General features: G+C 34.4%; 1 protein-coding gene across 2 annotated transcripts in view; it reads left to right on the forward strand.

Moving 5' to 3' along the window:
• Nucleotides 1-22,877, forward strand: part of bib (MIP channel family protein big brain) — a 63,573-nt gene that overhangs the window by 37,263 nt on the left and 3,433 nt on the right. The window contains exons 3-5 of one of the 2 annotated variants that reach the window (XM_085191550.1): nt 17,585-17,789; nt 21,556-21,923; nt 22,684-22,877. In XM_085191550.1, coding sequence (XP_085047676.1) covers nt 17,585-17,789; nt 21,556-21,923; nt 22,684-22,877 — 767 coding nt within the window. The remainder of the gene's footprint in view (nt 1-17,584; nt 17,790-21,555; nt 21,924-22,683) is intronic. The other variant, XM_085191551.1, reaches the window with a different exon arrangement.

The raw sequence follows: 22,877 nt of genomic DNA on the forward strand, positions 1-22,877 counted from the left end.
GCTGTCACAGCGTAGAAATGATAATATTTATAAATAACATTTTTATTCCTCTTCCTTATTAATTTATCACATAACGATAAATAATGTGCCAAATTCTGCTATATTGTTATACAAAGCATGAGTTTAATTTCCATAGTGCCAGCGCTAGTGTTTTAGTGCGCGTAACATGATTAACATCGTGTACTCGTGTACTTGTAGACGTTAGACTCGGGCGGCTTGTCTTAATTACTGACTTGGAGACTAATGCGACAACACGAGCGTGTACTTAATTAGTTAACTGTCGATACTAAATTTGTATTATGTGGTTCAATTTGTCCAATAATTCCATTTTGGTGGTCTTAATTGTTATGTGTTAATGAAAAGAAAGTAGAATTGTTCTTTTTCTGAAAACAGATTTTAATATATCTACGCAAAATAATTAAAAAATCGATTTCATTTAGACGTAATTGAACAATTGCGTTCTTCAGTTTCTTCTCGAATTTGAGACAGTGCTGGTTGAGTTGCGTAATTCAACGACGTACTTTGTCTTACCAGAGCGAAGAGGATAAAATATAAAAATGATATGAGGTATATATTAAAAACTTAATAGGTAATACGATAAAAATTACTATAAAATAATAATAAAATAAATTTATATGAATATTATATCTTTCGTAAAGTCTTACTCGTATCGAAGCTTAACTTGCCCATTTCAGATAGTTTTGTATGAGGATCCGATGTCATATCTTCTTTATATTTAACGATCACTTTGAGTGCCTCCATTCCATCTATATGGAACTTTTCAGATCAATTTCGTTCGAGAAAAATCAATATGTTTGAATTGTAGTTGAAGTTTAAAAAGGGTTGATCGGTCCATATCTTTGGACAGAGCATGAATATCGAAATCTATATATATAAAAGGACTTGTCCTCACTGACTGAGGTAAGACGCACGCACAGCCGTAACCGCTGTGCGTAGAAACATGAAACTTGGACAGATGTTTACTTTCGTAATCTGGACATCCACTAAGAAGGGATTTTGAAAAGTTTTAATCCTAAAAGGGGGAAATAAGGTTGAAAGTTTGTATGGAAAAAAATTTAAATCGACACCGATTTTTATAAAATTTGAAATTCAGGCTCTTAAAAATATTTCATTGAACACATGTTTCATGGTTTATTAGAATTCACCCCTAAATAAGCATGCGAAGCTGCGCGCGTCCGCTAGTCTACGCTATGGTTTCTGCATACCTCTTTCGCCTCGTACACTGTCATCAACGTTTACATGCATGCCCTCAGGAGGATCCTTAAGCTTATAACCTTTCTCTAGTATCTTTGAACCTGTCTTACCGCTCACTTTTCGTTCATAAATCCATTTTGTCATTATTTCGCCATACATTCGTTCGACGTGCCCAAGCCAATTAAGCATGTTTTCTTAATTCTCACCGTAACACCCTCGCTAGTACGTACTCTTCTGTAACCTAACTATATTATATTTATTAAAAGCTAATCTTACAAAAGATAAGCAAACAAACATGGCTACAAGCAGTTTAATCTCATTACGTATATGCACATACTTGAGCACGTTCGAGCTAATGTTTGTTTTAAACTCATTATAATTTCAATGTAATAATCGTAAATTATATTATCTTTATTAAGATGTAAAGCTGAAAGTTACTTGATTTACATTTCACCCCTAAAATTTAGACACATTAGCGCGGCAGTTGATGTATATTATTTTTTATAACATTAGCCATCCATTTTCCTTTTTAAGGTACTGTAACGATATTACTTTGGTTTTTTGCGAGATATTTATTCATTTGATTAGTGTCACTGATGTAAAAAAATTCGTTTTTGCTTTAAATTTATACAGAAGTAATGAAATGAAACATAGTATCGCTAATTTACAGACGTATAGGCAAAGTAACTCGCTTATGGAAAATTTTCTTTGTCGTCTTTAAAGTAAGTAATTAATATTGGATCGAACACGAAAGTTAATTATACTTACGCCACATACGTAATTGGTCCGTACTTACTTAATTGAAGTACAGTGCTTGTATGTATTTACATTAATTTCCATTTTAACGTTAAAATTAGCAACAAAGCTTTGTCAGATTACATTTGAATATTGTTTGTGTAAATGAAACTAATATAGGTAATATTAGTATTAATATAACGAGTAAGAATGTGCTTTATTTACGTTTAGCTAATTTAGACTAGGTATCTAGTGCATATATCCTGGCAATAGTATTATTTATTATTCACGCTGTATCTCGCATTTAACAGGGTAGGCAGAGGGAACCTAGTGTTAGGACACTCCGTTCTCTACTTTCCGCCGAATTTTCGAGGCATTGAGTGTTGAGTTTGTTACTAGAGCGAAGAAATGAAAATATTAATAAATAATTATTCATTGGGGTTCGACCCCATAACCGTCGCAGTTACACACATTTACCACTGCGCCACGACGGTCTCAAGTTTTACTTTTATTTACAACTAGTGGACCCGGACGCGGCTACGCCTGCTTGAACTATAAGAATATTTATAAAATATTATATAATATATTTATTTTTATAAGGATGAATATCAAAATATAAGTTCATTTTGGGTGGCTTAAAACAGCAAAGAAACTTTGCAAACCGGTGCTTAGTAACGACGCTTGTTATTAACATGGCAGAATAAATTGCATGTAAAATTAGAAAGTATTTTAATTTATTAGTACATATGTGTAATGTAATATTATAGCCTGAAGAATGCAGCTTTCATACAAAACAAAAACATAGTGAATCGGACCAGTAGATCCAGAGATCTTAGCGTTCAAACAAACAAACAAACTCTTCCGCTTTATTATATTAGTGTAGATATATATTTAACTACGTTTAAAGGCTTACCATTTGGCCTATATAGTGAGGAAGAGTTTTTTGCAATCCGAAGAGTGTAATTTACAAAAGGGGACGCTATACAAAAGAGACGAAACTCCAAAACAACGTATTTATAAAGCCGTGGAAACTTTTAAATTTATTAGAACTCCTTTATTCATATTTCACGAACTGTATCGCAGTGTCAAAGTTTTAACTATAACTTTGTGTATATATTGTATATTTAAATGTTTTGTTGCCGTTGTGGCGCAGCAACACAGAGTTCGACTGTGAACCCGACGGTTGTGGGTTAGATTCCCATTCGGGGTAATTATTTTAATTTCCTCAAACTCGAGTGGAAAGCAGGGATCAGTGTGAGGTTCCTTCTGACTATCCTATTATATGCCAAATACATTGTAAAGAAAAAAAAATACATTTTGAGTTTGAGTTTCATAAGCCATTCATTTTTTTAAAATTAATTATGAAAGAGCTTTTGTTAATAAAAAATGTCTTTCATATAGAATTAAAAATAAAGAGAATATTTTATTTAATTTAACAAATAAAAGTTAAATACATTTAACAGCCACTGCCTCACATTATGTCCAGCAACTTTATGAATAAATACATATTACACAGCTAAGGCAAATACGAGTACATGTACTGCACAATAAATTAACATATAGCTTTATATTAAAGTTGGTTTTTAAAGTTGAGACTGAGCTCATTGAGACAAAATATCCTTTAAAAATAAAACATCAACGTTTTTCTGTAAAAGAACTTTGTAGAAATCTTTCAACGTTAAAAGCACTTTACTAGAAGTATGTTCTAGATATGTTAAAATCCCGTTTTAAAATGCTCTATAAATGTAATATTTTTTCTCTTTTTAGGATACCGTACACATAGAGTAAAACGAGAGCCTATTACTAGGACTCCAATGTTTGTCTGTCAATAGGCTGTATCTCATGAACGTGTTAATAGATTTTTTTATGTTTCTGAACTTACAGCGACGCGCTTTCGTCTGACTGTAAGGTCGATTGTGAGGATGATATGACATAGTTAAGACAAATCAAAAAACAGCGTTAAGTTCCGTCAAAAAATACGCAATGTCTTGAATTGGGGCGGAAAGTGGAGAATGGAATTTCTTGGCATTAGGTTGTTTTGGCCAATCCTGCGTGATGGTATATTAGCGAAAACTCAAGTTCAGGGTTCAAATTTACCTCCAGTGAAATTTTATATTTACTATAAAAGCTAGCGGAAAATAAATTTCTAATAGCGATATCGTTACAAATATTGTTAGGTATCGTAAATCCAAATACAAATCTACTAACGAGATTCACGCGGTATCCCGCACGTTAGGGAACCTACTGTGTAGTCATTCTGTTCCCCATTTTTCCCCGAGTTTTGGAGACATTGCGTGTTGAGTGATGGAACTCAACGAAGAAATGAAAATATAAATATCAATAAATATTTCATTTCCTCCAGTGGGGTTCGAACCCACAAACAGTCGCGTGAAAGTCACACACTTGTGCCCCGTTGCCACGACTGGCCCGGTAAATGCCAATCAATTTAATTGTAATTTAATGGTAAAAGCCAGGCCGTGGGAAAGTCACCCTGATTTTTATTTAATGAGTATCTAAATTAAAAGAGAAAGAACTCTGTAGGGTCGAGCAGGATGTTTCAATTATTCGGTTTGCGTCATTATCGTTTGCGATGCGATGCGGGCTAAGCCCTTTGATTTACTCTGTAACCACCCAGGGATTGGTCCTAATTCCTTATAATATTTGATTTATGGTTACAACATAAAAAAATCAAGCTTAAATGTTAAAAAATGAACGGGTTTTTAGAAATGTATATTTCCATATTTTTCATTTCAAATCTTAATTATCCAGGAGTGTAATCGGGGCATAAATAAGACTTAAATACTAAATACACCGAACAAAAGCTATGTTTGTGAATAGGATATGTGAAGTTTTGAAATCGGTTTTTGGTCTCTCCAATTAACTTTATCATTCTCAATAGTAGTAAATGTAAAAAATTGTTGCAGTCACATTGAGGAATGTGTGTAATTGTGGTGTACATATTATACTTATATTTTTTATTAAATTCACACTATTCTCCGCATACAGCAAGATAAGCAGCAGGAATTTAGTGAAAAACACTCCGTCAATCCGCGCTTTATTTTTACTAGAACGAGTAAAAGAAATTAAATAGTTAGAGAGAGACCTCGGTTGACTTGACTTGACTTCTACAAGTATTTAAATTCAAATAATAAAATTATAGCAAAGAAGATGCGTGAATATATAATAAAATATAAAGCATATCTAAGCCAGATATTGAAAGGGTTGAGCACTTTGCTTCGGGACACGCCGCACGCGTGATGGATGGCCGGCCATTTGTCAAGCAATCGATGACATCCCTCGCCGGAATCCATTGAACACGGTTCCTGATAATACGTGTGCAAATATATCCAAAACCGTATTTGCTAAATACGAGGCATTTATTTTTGTAGTTTTGCATGTTGTTGCACAAGACAGTTTTACCGCAGCAGCATGGGCGTAGGAATGGGAGGAGGATGTCTAAAAAAATTGCCCTGAAAATTAAAAAAAATCCTACACATCTAAACAAATCTAAAGTCTAGACCCTCCCCAGAAAATATTTTTATATACGCCCTATTTTATATTCGCAGCAACACAGCAAAAAAAAAGGAAAAAGTACGGCGTTGTGTTCCGCTACTGAATACACAAAACCTTGAAAATTTGGCGGTGCATGGGTAAATTAGTGTGGTAACACTAGGCTTTCCCTGCTTAGCCCGCTAAATGCGGAATATGGCGTAATCGAAAAGCAAGAGACGAAATGATAGTAAAAAAGAGACTTTCTACGCAGTGCAAGTACAAATTCTATTCATGTCCTTATAAGTCATCCTTATAGGTGTATAGAAATTTATCTTATGGTTTTGAGTAGGAACCTATCCAATATAAGACTCTTATTGAAAATACCTTATTGTTTACGAAGTATTTCGCTCTATAAATCCCAAGTTCCTCTGGGATCGTAACTTTTCATACCGGATTCCCAATATGTATATTTGATGTGACTAGAATGCAAACATCGCCAAATCTCGAAAATGGAAATATTTCCTCACCCTCGCAAGGGCAGATTAGTTTTGGCAGCCGACAGAAATATAGCCGCTATATTCAGAAATAATACCATATGCGAGGTACGAGCGTCTAACAATCCGAAAAACGCCCGCACAGTCAGTTATTCGCAATAAAAACCCCATCCTAACAATACAATACACGAAACAACCACTTCCATGGTTTATCAACTGGCGCATCTATGATACTAATCTTGTAAAATAGCCCTTATAGCTCACTGGATAGGAGCAGCATTTGTCAAGTGTGTAAATTAGCTGCGATATGGCTTGTCGGTCGCAATTCTCGGTTTTTCGCCGCCGCGATGACATGTGTCGCAAAGGGTTAACCATGGGTTAAAATACTTTTGTTTTCTTTATGGGTTTCCATAACAAAAGGGCAAAGGGCAACAAGTTCGCGCCCGACACCCGCTGTTTCTTGTTATTTTTGGAAAAAGGGGTTTATGTCGATAAATATGTGACATCTTTATTTATATTACGAGGCAATATTAATACGTTGCGGATAAATAATACAAAAAGTACGCCAACAAAAGGATTTTTTTTCTATAGATATTATACTGCGAACCTTGTGTTGAAAATTAAAATGCCCGTTGAGAAAACTGTGCAATATTATGCTGAGATGCTAATACACCGAGCTTAATTAAATGCGCTTAAATATTAAACAGACGAAATGAACGCTTGCCAAAGTACCTACTACGGTTTATTTAAACATGGCACTTTATTTTCATAAATTTAATGAATAATTTAAAAGTTATCAATATATTAATGAAATTTCTAATATTTTATTTTATTATAAATTTTTGCTCGCTCGTAGCTATGGCTAGTTCATTAAATTCAATATGAGTAGCACAATTGAAAATCAACTGCACATTAAAAATACAACAGCACTCGCCCAACTCAATTTCAATAATCGCTCTACAACAGTTCCACGACCGCAACCTTATTTTGACCGTATAAAAGGCTATAACCGTTTGATGAACGGTTGTGGTCGACTGGAGGAGATTTGCAAAGCTCCTCCGCTCGAATGAATCCCCTCTTAAGGAATTAATACCTGGCATCGCCGACTCCGCGGCGCTAGCGATAGACGCGGCGAATAAATTTACCGATTATATTTTAAATACAATCCAGAGTTGTTCGAAAGAGGTAACAAACTTGCCCGACGGTAGGTTTGATATCTCAGAAAAGCTCAGGCGATTGATTAGACGCAGGAACGTAGCTATGCGACGACACGACACCTACCCGACTGACAACAATCGTAGGGAATTTTACAGATTAAAGAGGAGAGTTCGATTCGAATTCGAACTTCTGCGCGGTGAGTCGTGGGATAAGAAGCTCGAGGGGCTCGCTCCATCGCACCAGGCATTCTGGGCGCTGTCGCGAGCTTTTAGAGTCGATTGTCTCTCGACTATGCCTCCTCTAGTTAGGTCAGATTGTTCAATTGCCGCCGATGACACCGAAAAAGCGGAATGTCTCGCTGACAGTTTAGAGGCTCAATGTACCCCGAGTAGTCAGCCCTGCGATCCGAGCCACATTGCGCGTGTGGATTCCGCGGTCGCAGAATGGGCGCTGACGCCCCCGCAAGGGGAACCGCTCCGCCCGACCTCTGAAGACGAGGTCAAAGTCATCATCAAAAACCTCAAAGATAGGAAGGCCCCGGGGCCCGATAAATTGTCTAATAGAATGTTCAAGTCCCTACCGGCTCAGTTCATATCTCTATTGGTCATTATTTTCAATTCCCTTCTTAAGTCGTGCTCATTCCCCGACGAATGGAAGGAGGCCATAGTCATAGGCATTCCCAAGCCTAATAAGCCGCGGAATATCCCGTCCAGTTATCGACCTATCAGCCTTCTCAGCTGTTTAGGTAAAATTTACGAGAGAATCATTCTCGTTAGACTCTCAGAGGTGGTAGAGGCCGACTCTCTGCTCTGCAATGAGCAATTCGGTTTCAGAAAGAAACATTCCGCCATACATCAAGTCCACCGTGTTGTAGAGCATATAGCTCGATACAACCTTAGGGATCCTTCTCACAGCAATACAGCTGCTATTTTTCTCGATATAGCGAAAGCTTTCGATAAAGTCTGGCATAACGGCTTGATTTACAAGCTGCGCGCCGTTTACGGCTTGCCAGACTGTCTCGTACACATCCTGCGGGACTTTCTCTCGAATAGATACTTTCGCTATAAAGTCGAAGGCACTCTCTCTTCCCCCCGCCTCCTCCGCGCAGGCGTGCCACAAGGCTCTACGCTAAGTCCTATCCTGTACTCGTTGTACTCCAGTGATATCCCGCTCACTCCGGGTGTTCACCTGGCTATGTACGCCGACGATACAGCCCTCTTCACAACCTCGCGTTGTACTATCCTATTAAAAGATCGACTCCAGAAAGCGGCCCGCGCACTCGGTGAGTGGTTCCGCCAATGGAGAATCGAAGTCAATCCCGAGAAGAGTAAAGCAATACTCTTCCCTCTCAATAAAAATATTAGAGTCTCTACCATCCATCTCTTAGACAAACCCATTCCCTGGGAAAAACAGGTCAAATATCTAGGTGTCACTCTAGACTCTAGATTAACTTTCAAACCCCACATTACAAAAGTCTGCAATAAAGCAAAGTACATTCTCAATAGATTATATTATCTCATAAACAAGAATAGTAAAATGTCACTTAGAAATAAGCTGACACTATACAAAGCTTGTATTAGACCTGTCCTTACTTACGCTTGCGTTGCGTTCGCGCACACCAAGCTTGCTCCCTTGCAAAAAGTGCAAAATAAATTCCTGCGCATCGCATCAGGTTCCCCCTGGTACGTGCGTAATGTCGACCTACATAGAGATTTTGAACTGGAATCGATTCACGAGCACTGCAAACGCTTAGCGAAGCGCTACTTTGAGCGCGCAGGCTCGCACGCGAACCCCCTCGTCGCTGAGGCGTGTAATTACACGCCTCACGCGATTCGTAGACGCCCGCGTAGCGTCCTCTTAGACCCCGATGACGCCATTACCGTAGCAAACGGCCCGTACGTAGGTAGGAAACACACTACACACGCACGACACACACACCGTCGTCGCCGGAACCGACGACGTAGTCTAGCTTATCTCACGGCCCGGCGGCGCCTCGGCGCCGTCGGGTCCAGCGGTTAGGGACCGTTAGCTCCCTTAGATTAGTCTAATTTTATCCCCCGGTCGCGGCTTCTGTGTCGCGGCCGGCTTTGCTTAGAATAGGGAAACTCCCAGCCCGCTCGACGACCGCAAGCCGAGGTTCGAGCCCCGCAGGGGGCGCCCTTGCGTCGTCGGCACTCCCCACAGGCAGCCACACAGTGCCTGCATATTTTCAGGGACAGAGTACCCTCTTCCCTACCCACCCGGTGTCGCTGTAAAGGCCAGTAAGGCTAACAGCATTAAAGTCAAGTCCGAAAAAAAAAAAAAAAAAAAAAAAAAAAATGATGAACGGTCTTGTAATTGCCGGAATATTCGATAGTTTTTAACAAGTGCCACTTCATACAATTGAATTTTAGAAGCGATACCCTCTCAGTTATAATTTTTAACAAATGTCACAGTTTATTACATTCTAAAAGATAGTTGGAGTTGGATAGTAGGGGCGCCATATTGGGGCACACTAAAAAGTGCATCGGTAAATTAAATGTAATTGTTCGCTTGTTAATATATTTTGAGGGTTGGATTTGTATACTTTTTATGGACACTTGCGGTTTATTTAACGTGATCCTATTATGATTATATGTTTTCTACTTTACGCGATATATTATTTCGTAAATATATTATATTTATATGTATTACTTTCATACAATTGATAACAATTTGATTGCGTTCTATATTTAAATATAGAATATATTAGAATAAATATTATAAAACTGAAGAGTTTTTTAACGCACTAACCTCAGTAACTAACCAAAATAAACACGAAATGAAATATTCTTATATTCCATTTATTAAGGAAGGCTATATTATTATGTTTATTGTTCTTTACTCCAGGCTAATTGTAATCAGAAATTGAAGAGCGGAAGCTTTGAAAGCTAGATTTATTCACTGCCGTACAAATTACGTTGATGTGTATTTAAATATGAAAATTTCTGAATGTCATATTAATTAGACCTTTTCATAATTATACTTTCATCTGACGAGTATTTTGTCCTCAAACTTGCACACAAATAAAAAAATCGTTTCTCTATTCCCTCTGAGTGGTAGAAACCTTAACAAAAGATATAAAATTCGGAAATACGCCGATATATGGGAAAATTTTTAAAAGCTTTCAATTGAGATTGGGAATTTCCTTTGATAAAATACTTTTATATTAATAGCTGTTTCATTTTCATTGCATTTACCTACATACAAAAAATTATGTATATAATATAAATAATTTTCTAGTAAAAATACCAATAAAAAGCGGCAACACCAAAGTAAAATAAACGCAGTGTCATCCCCAAATCTGTGACATCATAAAAAAGGTTCGCGCTAATACGTTTATTGTGCGAGAACATTTGCCCGCGTGACATAAGGTGTGAATGTCCTCCAATTTACTGACCATTGACAAAACGGATAAAAGATACACCCCACAGCGCGCCCGCCACTTGACCCTACGCATAAATTATGCATAATCATCTCAGCATCTGAGCGACGATCGACGCGTTTACTCTATTTATTATCTTTTATGTAACCACGTAAAGTGGGGAACGGAGTGTATTAACACTAGGCTCCCTCTGCCTACCCTATTACGTGCACTATACAAGCGTGCGTGAAACTGACTTTTTTTAGTAACCAAAGCTCCCAAATACCTTATTAATTTGCCGCATCTATATTTTTGCTGGCATCCGGCAGTTTTACTAGCGCTTGTTTCCGGATAGAATATAAGGCGAAAGAATTTGTAGGTAGGTACTTAGTTACGCTAATGTCGCTACAGGCGGTTACGGGTAATCCTTTTAAAAATTTGCATCATTACATTGTCTTTTATAACGAAGAGTGCACTGCAGCGAAATACGATGAAAATATGTTTTAAAATGTGTGAATAACGAATTTTGTTATTTTTCAAAATAAAAGCATCTTAAATATTAAATCTGTAGAAACATGAAGAATGGAATGTTAAGTTTATGAAATTTTTACAACATTAAGTTTGGTTTACGTAATTTTTGCAATAATATTTTATATTATTTACATAGCATTAAATATGAGCTAATCTTTGTACATACATAAAAAAAAACTTTTTTTTTATCTGTAATCTTTATACTTAAATAATCTGTGCACATCAGCTTTTTATGTAAACATTGAAATTGTAAGCATTAAATCTATTTTATCTAACATCCAAATCTCGGATTTTGGCCGAAATTTAGTGTAAAAAAGGGGGCGGACAAACTAATGAGAATTCAAATAAATGTGTACAAACATTATAAAAAGCTGAATTATTCGTAGAGTAATCTTATAACAAAGGCATTAGAACGGATGTTAGAATATCTAATGAGCCATTAGATGTTATCTATCGCAGGTGCACCGTTTTGCATACTTTTTTATGAGCACTCTCCAACTCGCGTAAGTTGTTTAGGGAACCCTTTTTCGTCGTAACACTAATAATATAATGTTGATGTTTTTTTTTTTATTTTAATACAAAATATCTCTTTTTAACAAATTTAAACTATAGCCAAGGCCTCATTTTATTGGACTTTTTATATATTTTAACCTCAAGAAGAGGACAAAGTTTTTTTTGCCAATACTTTCTACTTAATAATTTTGTAATATAAGTGTTCTCAAATTAATTGATAAAACATTTTAAAGATTCTGTCAAATATTGTGTAGGGCTTCGTAATCTTCCTAATCTGATTGTAATTTCTTTGTCAGTAATTATTATAACAAGATCTACGACTGCCGACGTCGAAATTAAGGCTAATGGTCCACTTCGTTTTCATTCCGATAACATTCTTTTTTTACCCAAAATGCCTTTTTGTTGAAGGTAATAAAATAAATATTAGGTATATAGGTTATATTATAAAGTTAACAAACAGTGTATATGTTTCTATTCTATATTATTTTTCGAGGGGAAAAAAGGCCGAAATATTGTCTTATGTTCCCATATACCTTTATGTATATATATTTTTATATTTATAAAATAATATAAGTATTTATTTTGATATATTGCTAATATACATTTTTTTCGACACTTGATTACTATCACAGATTATTTTAGGCTACCCTGAATATAATTTTGATTAAGATCTGCTGTAATCGAGTTAACTGTGAGCTGTTAGATTTCACTCTTAAGAGGCTATGTTAAAAGTTTAAAACATTAAGTACCTATGCATAGCAATTCAATGACAAAAAAAATTGATTAAACCAATTGTTTCATATTTCAAATAGTCTTTTTTTATTTCGACTTACTTAGTCCAAGTGATCTGTGAAATAAATTCACCTCATAAAATATGCATGAAGTACCTTATATTTCGTGTCGCCGATTTTCTTGGAGTCCGACACCCTGCGCCTTCTATCGTTATAACGCGTTATTTATGCGGACCGTGGAGAATCTCTGAGACATTACCATTTTGCTTCAGTTTTCATATTTGTTAGTATAGTTTGTTGTAAGATTTGTAATGGCTTAGGTAAAATAAGATATGTACCTACTTGCGATTTGTTTATTGTTTTAGGGAAAAAAACCACAGTTCAGAGCGAGAAAATGCAATATATAATATTACAGACTAAATATATACCTATATAGATAATAAAATAAAATACGAATAAACTTAATATAAGAGCCCTAATACAAGATATTTAAGTACGCCATAGTTATAAAATACGGAGAAGTTCCATAAAGTGAAGTTCTTTACGTTGTTAATAAAAAAAATCTACAAAGGCCCTCATTTCCTGGCGAGGCGTGTGTTGAAAACGCACGCGTCCGGCGAACTTTCATTGATGAAAAATGAAATTCAATTATATCTGCCTTACATAGTATAAAACAATATCGTTTCATACCGATGAACAAAAAAATATTGAAGAAAAAAAAATACAAAAAATTAGGTGACGAAAACTATAATAAAAAAAATAGATTTATTTTGCTTTCTTTTTCTTATTTTGAATAAAAAAATAAATAAATCTGCAAATTTGTGCCAAATTGTAAATAAACGATATAAATCACTGCAAACGTCCCTGGAAATACTTTCTACATACGAAATGGGCATGGGCCCCACTAGCATGTATGTAGCATGTGCATGTTGTCCAAATACCCAAGTAGTAGATCTGGTGATATTGAATCTCTTGAAACGAGAATAATTGAAAGAGTACACCTTCCAGTGGCAGCCGAATGGTTCCACACATAACTCACCTGTACTAGCCTGTAGGACAACTTCAGCTTATAAATGGGTCTCGAGTTTATCTACAGTAATGTTTATTGGCTTTTAGACTTCTTTTCATTATTTACCGAAATAAATAGATTTTAATTAAAGACTTAATTTTAAATAAAGAGTTATATTTTAATATTTTTGTTGTAGTTCGCTTTTAGAAAAAAAGAGAAAGCAGCTTTTTTTTGTTGAAAATTATATCATCACGTCGGACCAGAATCACTGAAAAAGGTCTAATGGCTAATAAAAGAGGCGGCCCAGTTGAAGACATTTCTTTTTAAACGACGCTTTTCTCTTAATAGGTTAGTTAAATTACGACAGTCAGTTAGAACGGCATTTAAAATGTTCACTTTCCACTATTCCATTTTTTTTCTCAATGTTTTAAAACATCTTCTAGTTATACTAAAACTAGGTTTTCATAACGTTCTGATTAAATACGAAAAGCTCTTTTGATTTTACGTTGATGTTGATATAATATTATATCTTTCCAAAGCTTTAGTTCTAAATTTATATGAAAATATTATTTATTACATTTTTATATGCAATTAAATACTTTAATGCTCCTGAAAATGCTGTAAGAAGTTAAATAAATATACAATTTTCGCAAAAAAAAAAAACAACATTTCTGATAGTCACCATAGCACATATTTATACTTTTGTTGTAAAGCTTTATGTATTTAGATAAATCTTCGGGTAAAATCATTACATTTTGAATTTTCATTCTTTAATCTTCAAAGATATCACTTGCATCCTTCTTAGATTCGATTCCCATGTAAGGTGTTGAACTATTTTTATTTCATCGCTCTGGGAAGACACAGCGCAACGTTAAGTGCCGTAACTCATCTTATAATATGGAATCTGTTAGCGTAGAACAAAGTATCGGTTCACTTTGCCTATTATTCTTGCTGTAAAACGAATCGATTGTAATAAAAGAATACTTTATATTTATTGTATACAAAGATTTGCTTCACAATTTTTTCCTGACACTTCGAGGACGAAGGAAACATTTATGGGTCGGCAACTCTACCACAATGATTCTATTCATCTGATACGGACTCAATAGCCATTGTAGAGAACGGATGAACTAGTTCATACTACAACTTTGTAGGCTTGTCTTTGCACGAATGGGTTTAGATTTATTTTTATTATCTCTTATTATAAGCTTGAATAGATTATTATTTAACGAAATATCGTAATTGAAATAATGTAGGATTTTTTCCTTCAATATCGATTGGACTATACCGGAAAGAAGCAGAATACAAAATACGTTTTATTTTTTATACTATTCTAATTTATCTATAAATTTGTAAAGAAATTAAATAATTTAATACTGGTCCTCTTTCTATATTTATTTTAGTAATTCAACTCTAGTTTATTCTTAGCAGAGTCCAACCCGTATATAAAAGGTTAAGATTAATTAGAAACTAACAATTGCCAGCTAACCAATAATTACAACCTAAGATGTGACGTAAAGGCAGATGCGTATCTCAGAGCCATTGCATGTCCTTTTTCATTTAACCCCACTTAATTCTTCGACAGCTGTGGAGAGGTCAATGTGATGTTTAATCAGATACTGTAGACCCCGTACTGACGCAGTTGTGAAGTATCTGGACTTAATACGATGGTTTTCTATTCGAATCTCAGTTTAGTTATTATTTTTAGTCATTAATCAATACAAAATCCATCAATACAAACATTTTAAAACGCTCTATGACAAAGCCGTACCTACATGGTAATTCTCTTGCTAGTCTTTTTTCGCGCAAACAACTAGATTAAATATTCTGGTTCTATTCAAAAATTTACACCAGCCTTTTTTCAACGTTTTAAAATTCTCGTTAATGGTGAGGCACACTTTGCTTTTAACTATTTTAAGGCAAAGTTATAAGATAATTCTTAACAATGTTGAAAATAATGCATTAGCACATCATTGAGGTCAAATATATTATGTAAGTAAAAAGACAACTTCTCAACTTCAGGAAAAATAAAAAAAGTATTACGTGTGAAATGAAACAAAGGCCTCTTTGTCCTAAAGATATTAATATTTTTTATCACATATTTCTAACATAAAAAGACAAATATATAAAGGACAGAAGTGTTTTTAATCATGTATGTATGTACATAATCGTACTAATACGTACGGCTAAAGCTTGTTTTCTCATAGATTACGTAGCCAACTTATAAAAGTTTAAAACTGTTGTCATTTTTGACACATTTTTATTTCGTTGTTATATTGACTCAACAATTCTATTTTATACAATTTACCGTAGTTGTGGTCCTACCTGTCTACTAAACGAGATGGTATTTAGTCCCAACGTAACGGTCGGTGGATATTCCGACATTTTGCGTTCCTGCGCGTAGGCGGATATTAATTATAGACCCTAGCTAACTACCTACCTAGCTACCTGCCGATGAATGCAACTTAATTATAACACTCTATAAAAATAGTGTCCTTGAAATAAAGTAATGAAATGTAAGAGCTTGTGGTATTTTTAAAATAATTTTATTTGTAAAACTACTCTACTTTAACACAGCAGGGTAGGGAGAGAGAACCTGGTGTCCTCCGAACTTCTTTTTCTATCGTTTTTATCTTCTTTTTATATTCGCGCAAACATCGCTACGTATAAAAAGTTAAAATCAAACTTCATTATTTTAAGAAATAAACAGAAATTATTCTATAATAAACAAATGTAGTGTATATTTACAGAAAATGTCTCTTATTACAAGATGAGTTGACAGCAGGTTGCAGACGTCCAGAAAAATACAATTAGGCAAAACACGATTTTACTGTACCTAACCCAATAGATTCATTATAATACAAATGAAAATTAATATTATTTATTGTGCATTTTGGAATTGCAAATGTCTATATAGTTGTTATATTTCGTAAATATTTTAAATAGGTATATAAAACTAGGATGATTGTAGGTTCGATTCTCACTTTTTCATAATAACCACTCCACACGCAATGCTTCGAATTCAGGCGAAAAGCGGAACAATGGACATTACATACACATAGCAGGGTGCTATAATATACATAGAAAAATAAGAAGAACTTTAAATACCTTTAAAGTTCTTCTTATTCTATTTTGTTCTTCTTGTAAAAATAATTTAAAAGGTGTTTGTAGTAGCTGAACGAAATACACAAATTGATGTTTAAAAGAAACATTAAAAATATCACTATTTAAATGTTCATACTTAATTTTTCTTTTTACTCATTTTTAATTTACTGTATTTCAATATCTATGTATGTAGAGTAATTCCTGCCTCACCGCCTCAGAATGTAAGACGCACATTTATTAGGTAAACACTGGCAAAGACATTTCCTTTGAGAAGTAAATTCAACTTAAAACTCTCCCTAGACTAAATAAACTTGCGATGGAACCTATTTTCTTTACTCCAACATTTCTCGCTCAAACCAATTACGAAATGTAAAATATTATATTCCTTTTCCTACAAATTTATTTATAATAACCAGCTTTTTACCTACGGCTTCGACCTCGAGAACAAATTTAAATAACTAAAAGTTATGTACATGGGAACTTTTACACGAATATATCTGTTCAAAGCTAAAATACAGCTTTGAACAGATATATTAGAAAGATAGAATTTAAAAATCCAGGTCCCTAACAGAAAATATCTTTATGGATGGCATATTCTAATGGCAGGCGGTAACTCTGACTTCAGGTACAGTGCGTTATATTGAAATGATTAATATGATGTAGTAGCCTTTCTCTATAAATGGACTCGCAAATGTAAAAACGTCTTATTCAATTTGAATCAGAATTTCCTGAGTTAAATGCGTTCAACCAAACAAACACTTCTACGTTAGAACACTACACGTCTAAATATGACTACAAAACGTATAAATAATATGAAATAGTATAGAACAAATTGACATACTTTTTTCATTATTTTGTTGTATGTATACTACTTAGTTTTGAAATTGTTGTCATGCTTTGTGTTTGTAGAGAATCTCAGGGAACTCATAAAGTCGGCCTTAATCAGCCTTACCTATGACTTTCACCGGTCTTGTTAGATTGCCATCCCCTCGGATTATGAAAGTAATTAAAAGTACACCTGTATATAAATTTTTAATAAAACACAGTTTGAAAATTGTAGTAATTGTAAGTACATGCAATAGTTTTCGAGTTCTATTTTTATTTGGGAAGAAAAAATACATTTAAAGCATTAGCGTTTTTTCAGTTAAGCTAGACTAAGTGAAGCGTTGAGAATCTGCGGATTTGAAGTATGAAAATCATGTATTTTTACTTGTTTCAGTGTAAGCATACCAGGGTACGCCGGGGGCCTGTCAGCGTCGTTACCAGGTGGAGGGAGTAGTGTAGCAGCGTGGGAGAGACTTGGAGCAGAACTGTTACTGTCTGGTTTGGTATCAGCCGCATACTTCGCGGCCATGGAGAGAAGGTGGACTGGTGCCGCCCCAGTGCTAGTTGGTGCCGCGTATTGCGCTGCTAGTTTTGTTTCTGTAAGTAAAATGTACAATTGTTTTTAAAAATATTTATTATAATAAGTATGTACTTGTTGTTAAAATAATTTAAAAAAAACTGTAGGGTTTAAATAAAAAAAATAAATGTAAGTATTCAATACAGCTCGTTCGCCGCGGACAAAGTGTTTCCACAATATCTGAACTCTGTACATAAAAACAATATACATATCTATATATAGAATGCCATTTTTATATAAAAATCAAATTGACAATTCCTCAATTCGTTCCGCCAATATTCAATAACGTCGTTCAATCTAAAACATGAAATACGTATTTGTATCTGACAAGAGTTCCCAAGCTAGCGGACGAAGATAGAATGCTCAATGGCGTCCTACGATCACCATTCTTCGTCCACAATGCGTCCCGCCCGCGACACTACCTGCCTTTTGTGAGCGAATCCTTAACGGGCAGATGTTCTTTTTACGCATCTGTCGGCCTACAAAGACCTGAACAGTAGAGATACCTTCGCATGCTATTCAATTTTTGCCAAACTTAAACGTTACATACGAGTATACTTAAACTTCCGACAGAATTTCAAAAATAATATCGTACTCTTTAAAACTGATTTCGAGGATATTATTTTTAAATAATGCAAACATTTAAATGTAATTGCGCAGGGATACAAATAAAAAAAGCGAAATGACCCATTTTCCTTTCCATTCCGTTATCGAATCTTGCGGTTGCTTGTTTTAACCGCAGATTCTCGTTCAGTAAAAACTCTTTTACCCCACAAAATTATATCTGTCCTAATTATGGCTAACAATCTCTGTCCAATGAAAAGAAGATCATTTTAATGGATACACCCGCAGGTAGGATGGCATTGTCCTAACTATAGAAGAAATAGCACAGGACCCATTCAATGGGGGCTGTTTTTTAAATCGCACGCTCATTTCCTTTCGAAAATAAGAAAAAAATATGCCAATTCTGGGACGAAAGTAAATAGTTTCCTTCATTTAAAATTTACTGCTATTGCGAATTGCAAAGAGATGTGAATTGCTGCGAACGAGCGCAGGTTGTAACGTTGAATGTAGTGCAATCACGAGCCTCTTGAATTCTTCAAAATTGAAATTGGAAACGATGTCGTTGTCGAATGCTGCACGTATTGTCAGCAATTATCTACGATAGTTTTATTGAAACTAATAGCTTAGTCAAAAATAATACTTATCTATACTAATATAATAAAGCGGAAGAGTTTGTTTGTTTGTTTGTTTGAACGCTAAGATCTATGGATCTACTGGTCCGATTTACTTTGTTTTTGTTTTATATGAAAGCTGCATTCTTCAGAAGTGCTATAGGCTATATAATATTACATTACACATATATACTAATAAATTAAAATACTTTCTAATTTGACATGCAATTTATTCTGCCATGTTAATAACAACCGTCGTTGCTAAGCAACGGTTTGCGAAGTTTGTTTGTTGTTTTAAGAAAACGTCACCCATAATGAACTTATATTTTGATATTCATCCTTATAAAAATAAATATAATAGTCACTTTTAGCATTTTATCTAGATTGAAATTATAGATTACTGAATAACATTCTAATAAATAATGAAGGAGATGTCACTGATTCGGAATGACCTAGCCTTCGGACGGCATAGTATGACCGACGCGAACGGGCAGATATGGTTGACGGTTTTATAAATTTTCATGCATTGTCGAACTATTGTTAATTTTTATGTAATTATTTGCTGTTCATAATTTATTTAAACTACACTTTGGTTCTCTTCTTATTTTATTTGATATTGCTCGCAAAAATTAACCTATTTAATATAGAAAAATGTTTAATTATTTCGTAGAGTCGATATCTACGAGTATGTACACACGCACGGAAAACATTAGGTACTTTTTCTAATATTAAGAATATCCTTTAGTTACTTTTACTTCTTTTGTTGGTTCATTTCAATAACTCAGATATTTTTTCTAATAATATGTCTCTACTTATTATTCTTTTTGATCATTTAGGCTTTTATTTTCTTACTAATTCTATTGAAAACTGAAAATAATTTCATAAATATATTTCATAAATATTCTTATAGTTCAAGCAGGCGTAGCCGCGTCCGGGTCCACTAGTAATAATATAATAAGTATAACTCATACTTACTGAATACTGTTAAAATATATATCTATTTAAAATTATATTAGTATTAAAACTACGTACTATACCGTCCGATTATCTTAGTTGTAGGCTTGTAGCTCGTATACACGGTTGTACCTCCAGTTAAACATAAATAACGATTGAGCCCAAACCATCTATTATTGCCTATCTCGTGCCAACTGCACCTGTGGCCGGTTAGTGAGCTTCAATGGCACGGTTATAGGGCACATTTGGTGCTTATAAAACATTTTTATATTTTATTGTAATATATAAATGTAGTTGTAATTTAAATTAAATTTATAAATTTTATTATTCTAAATAAGTATTACGGCCATTTTGTTGCTCGTCGTTGTTAGTGATAGACAAAAAAGCTTTTAGAATTATTATTTCATATCTTCGCTGTGGCATCACACCACAATGCCTCAAAAAAATCGACGGAAAATGGGGAACGGAATGACACTAGGTTCCCTCTCTCTACCCTTCTATATGCGGGATACAGCGTGAAACTGATTTATTAGATTTTTATTTTTAAGATATTTCATAGTTTTAATTATGTTAATATAATATTTTTCATTTAAGAAATAAATAAACATATGTTTATTTAATGTAAGTGTTATTAAAATTTATTGAAGTCATACTTCATGGCCGGAACGCGTTAAATGTTGTGTGAAATGCTCTCACTATACCGATAGTTTATACCGATAAAATAGCATTAATTATTTAGACAATTTAAATTTGCTTGTTATTTGTCCATATATAAATTCTTTAATATTATTTTCATATATATTTCATATGCGCTCGCTTGCTTTCCACCTTTTTATGATATAAAAATGTCACGTTGAGCTTAGTTAGCTTTTAAAATATTATTAGCAAAAAGTTTACAGTATGACGTGTTTAAAACATACCTACATATAAATAAATCAGCTTCACGCACGCTGCAGGGTAAGCGAGGGAACCTAGTGTGTATAAGACACTCCATTCCCCACTTTCTGAAATCCTGAATTCTAGAGGCATTGCTTGTTGAGTGGCGGAGCTCAACGCCGCGCTTCTGCCTCGACACCAGAGCGAAGAAATGATAGTATACATTTAAGTAAATATTTAATTTAACCAGTTGTGTCCCTGCGCCACGACTGGCCTCTAAAGCATAGAAACAGCATTTATATTTATTTCTAAGTGCTCGAGGTTTCTCTGACCGCAGTTACAGTAGGTGTCATAGAGACGATTAACGAATTATTATATTGCTTATGTCACGATAAATCTATCCAGCACAAAATTATAGCAACATTTATCCCAATAAACTCTTCATCTTGATATTAATATCTATTAGGTTATTTAACTTTTTCCTTAATTTTTATTATAAAATATTACGTAAATACATTGCCCTAAATACATTGTAAGTAAAAAAGTATATATCACTTTTAAAACTTTTGAAAAATCATCATTGTAAAAAATATATTTTGACCGATGTATTGCATATAAATTGATTGCAAAAGCGGGTTTATTAAATTGGATATTTCGAATATTTTACTTTGGTCGGTAATCACGCGTAGTTGCTTGTAATATATACATACGAGTATATTTGAAAAATTATTTTACTTAATGTCTCAATCAAAAAAAAGACCTTACTAAAGTTCTTCATTTCAGATGCCGTCGCTTAACCCTGCTCGATCTCTAGGACCTTCCTTCGTACTATCTCGTTGGGACAGTCACTGGGTATGCTGGGTGGGTGGTATCGGCGGTGGCATCGCTTGTGCCTTACTTCACGAGTGGGGATCACGAAGACCACGAGCAAATTCTAACTCCCGCGCATCATCACCTCGGGACATGGATGATATGGACAAACCAGCGTTTCCCTCTCATCATTATAGGCATGCCCCAACTTACTGTTCTGCTGCCGCTCCTCGACCTGATACTACGGAACCGCTGTATTCGGGGACTAAGTCCTTGTACTGCAGGTCGCCTCCGCCAGCTCGTCATACACTCCACAGGTCTGATGGACGCTCGTGTCAAATGTAATTATTATTTAATGTTAGGCACGGCATGGTTGAGTTAGGATTTTCTTTTGTCTTGAGATAATTTGGTTTGAACATAGCTATGAAAAGTAAGTGAATGTAGATTTTACCTTCATATGGAGTATGAAGGTTCTATATAGAGTTGTTTTATATGCTTCAAAACTTGATTTAAGTATTTAAAGCTATATTATAGTAAAATATATATTATAGTATTGTTTTTTGGCCAATTTACATAGCTTAACATGAATGTGTATCTTAAGCATGTTACAAAAACATAATCAGATTTAAAGGAATATAAAGAAACTAAACTAGTCTCACTACGAATTCGTTAGTAACATGACAATCTATATTCTCTATTATCCTATTCTATTATATGGACTTCAATTTATTTTTATTTTAAAATTTAATACGTTTGGCCTAAATTAAAACAATATAATTTAATGAAAATGCAGGGAAATAATATTACCAGGCATTATTAATTTCAATTCAATTAGCATTTATACCTACATTAAAACTTAAGCGTTTAACCATTTCATTAAATAAAATATAAAGTAAATCGTGACATAGTTACCTATAGTGAATGAGTATAATATTTACATTTAAAAATATTTACTAGATATGCATACAAAGTTCTTTGTACTATATATCTTAAGATTGCAATTAATATTTATCTATTTATTGCATTACCTTCTCTTATTAAATTAGTGCTAAAAGTGTTGCCTACCAAACTACTTTTATCACAAAATAATTCAAATTCCAGGTCACAATCAGTATATAGCAAGAGCAGCGGTACAGCAGCAAGCACTCAAGCGGCTAATTCGCTGGTAGCCACACAGTCTCTCCTCCTCCGCCCTCCCACGCACACCGTCACTATGAACCAGAACGTGCATAACGCTCAGAGGGACCCCGCTTATGGGACCACTACTGCGAATGGCATTAGAACTGGACCTGCTG

Source organism: Heliconius melpomene, chromosome 10 (genome assembly GCF_056956725.1).
Source record: "Heliconius melpomene rosina isolate 202511_hmr_F chromosome 10, ASM5695672v1, whole genome shotgun sequence".
NCBI classification, from domain to species: Eukaryota; Metazoa; Arthropoda; class Insecta; order Lepidoptera; family Nymphalidae; genus Heliconius; species Heliconius melpomene.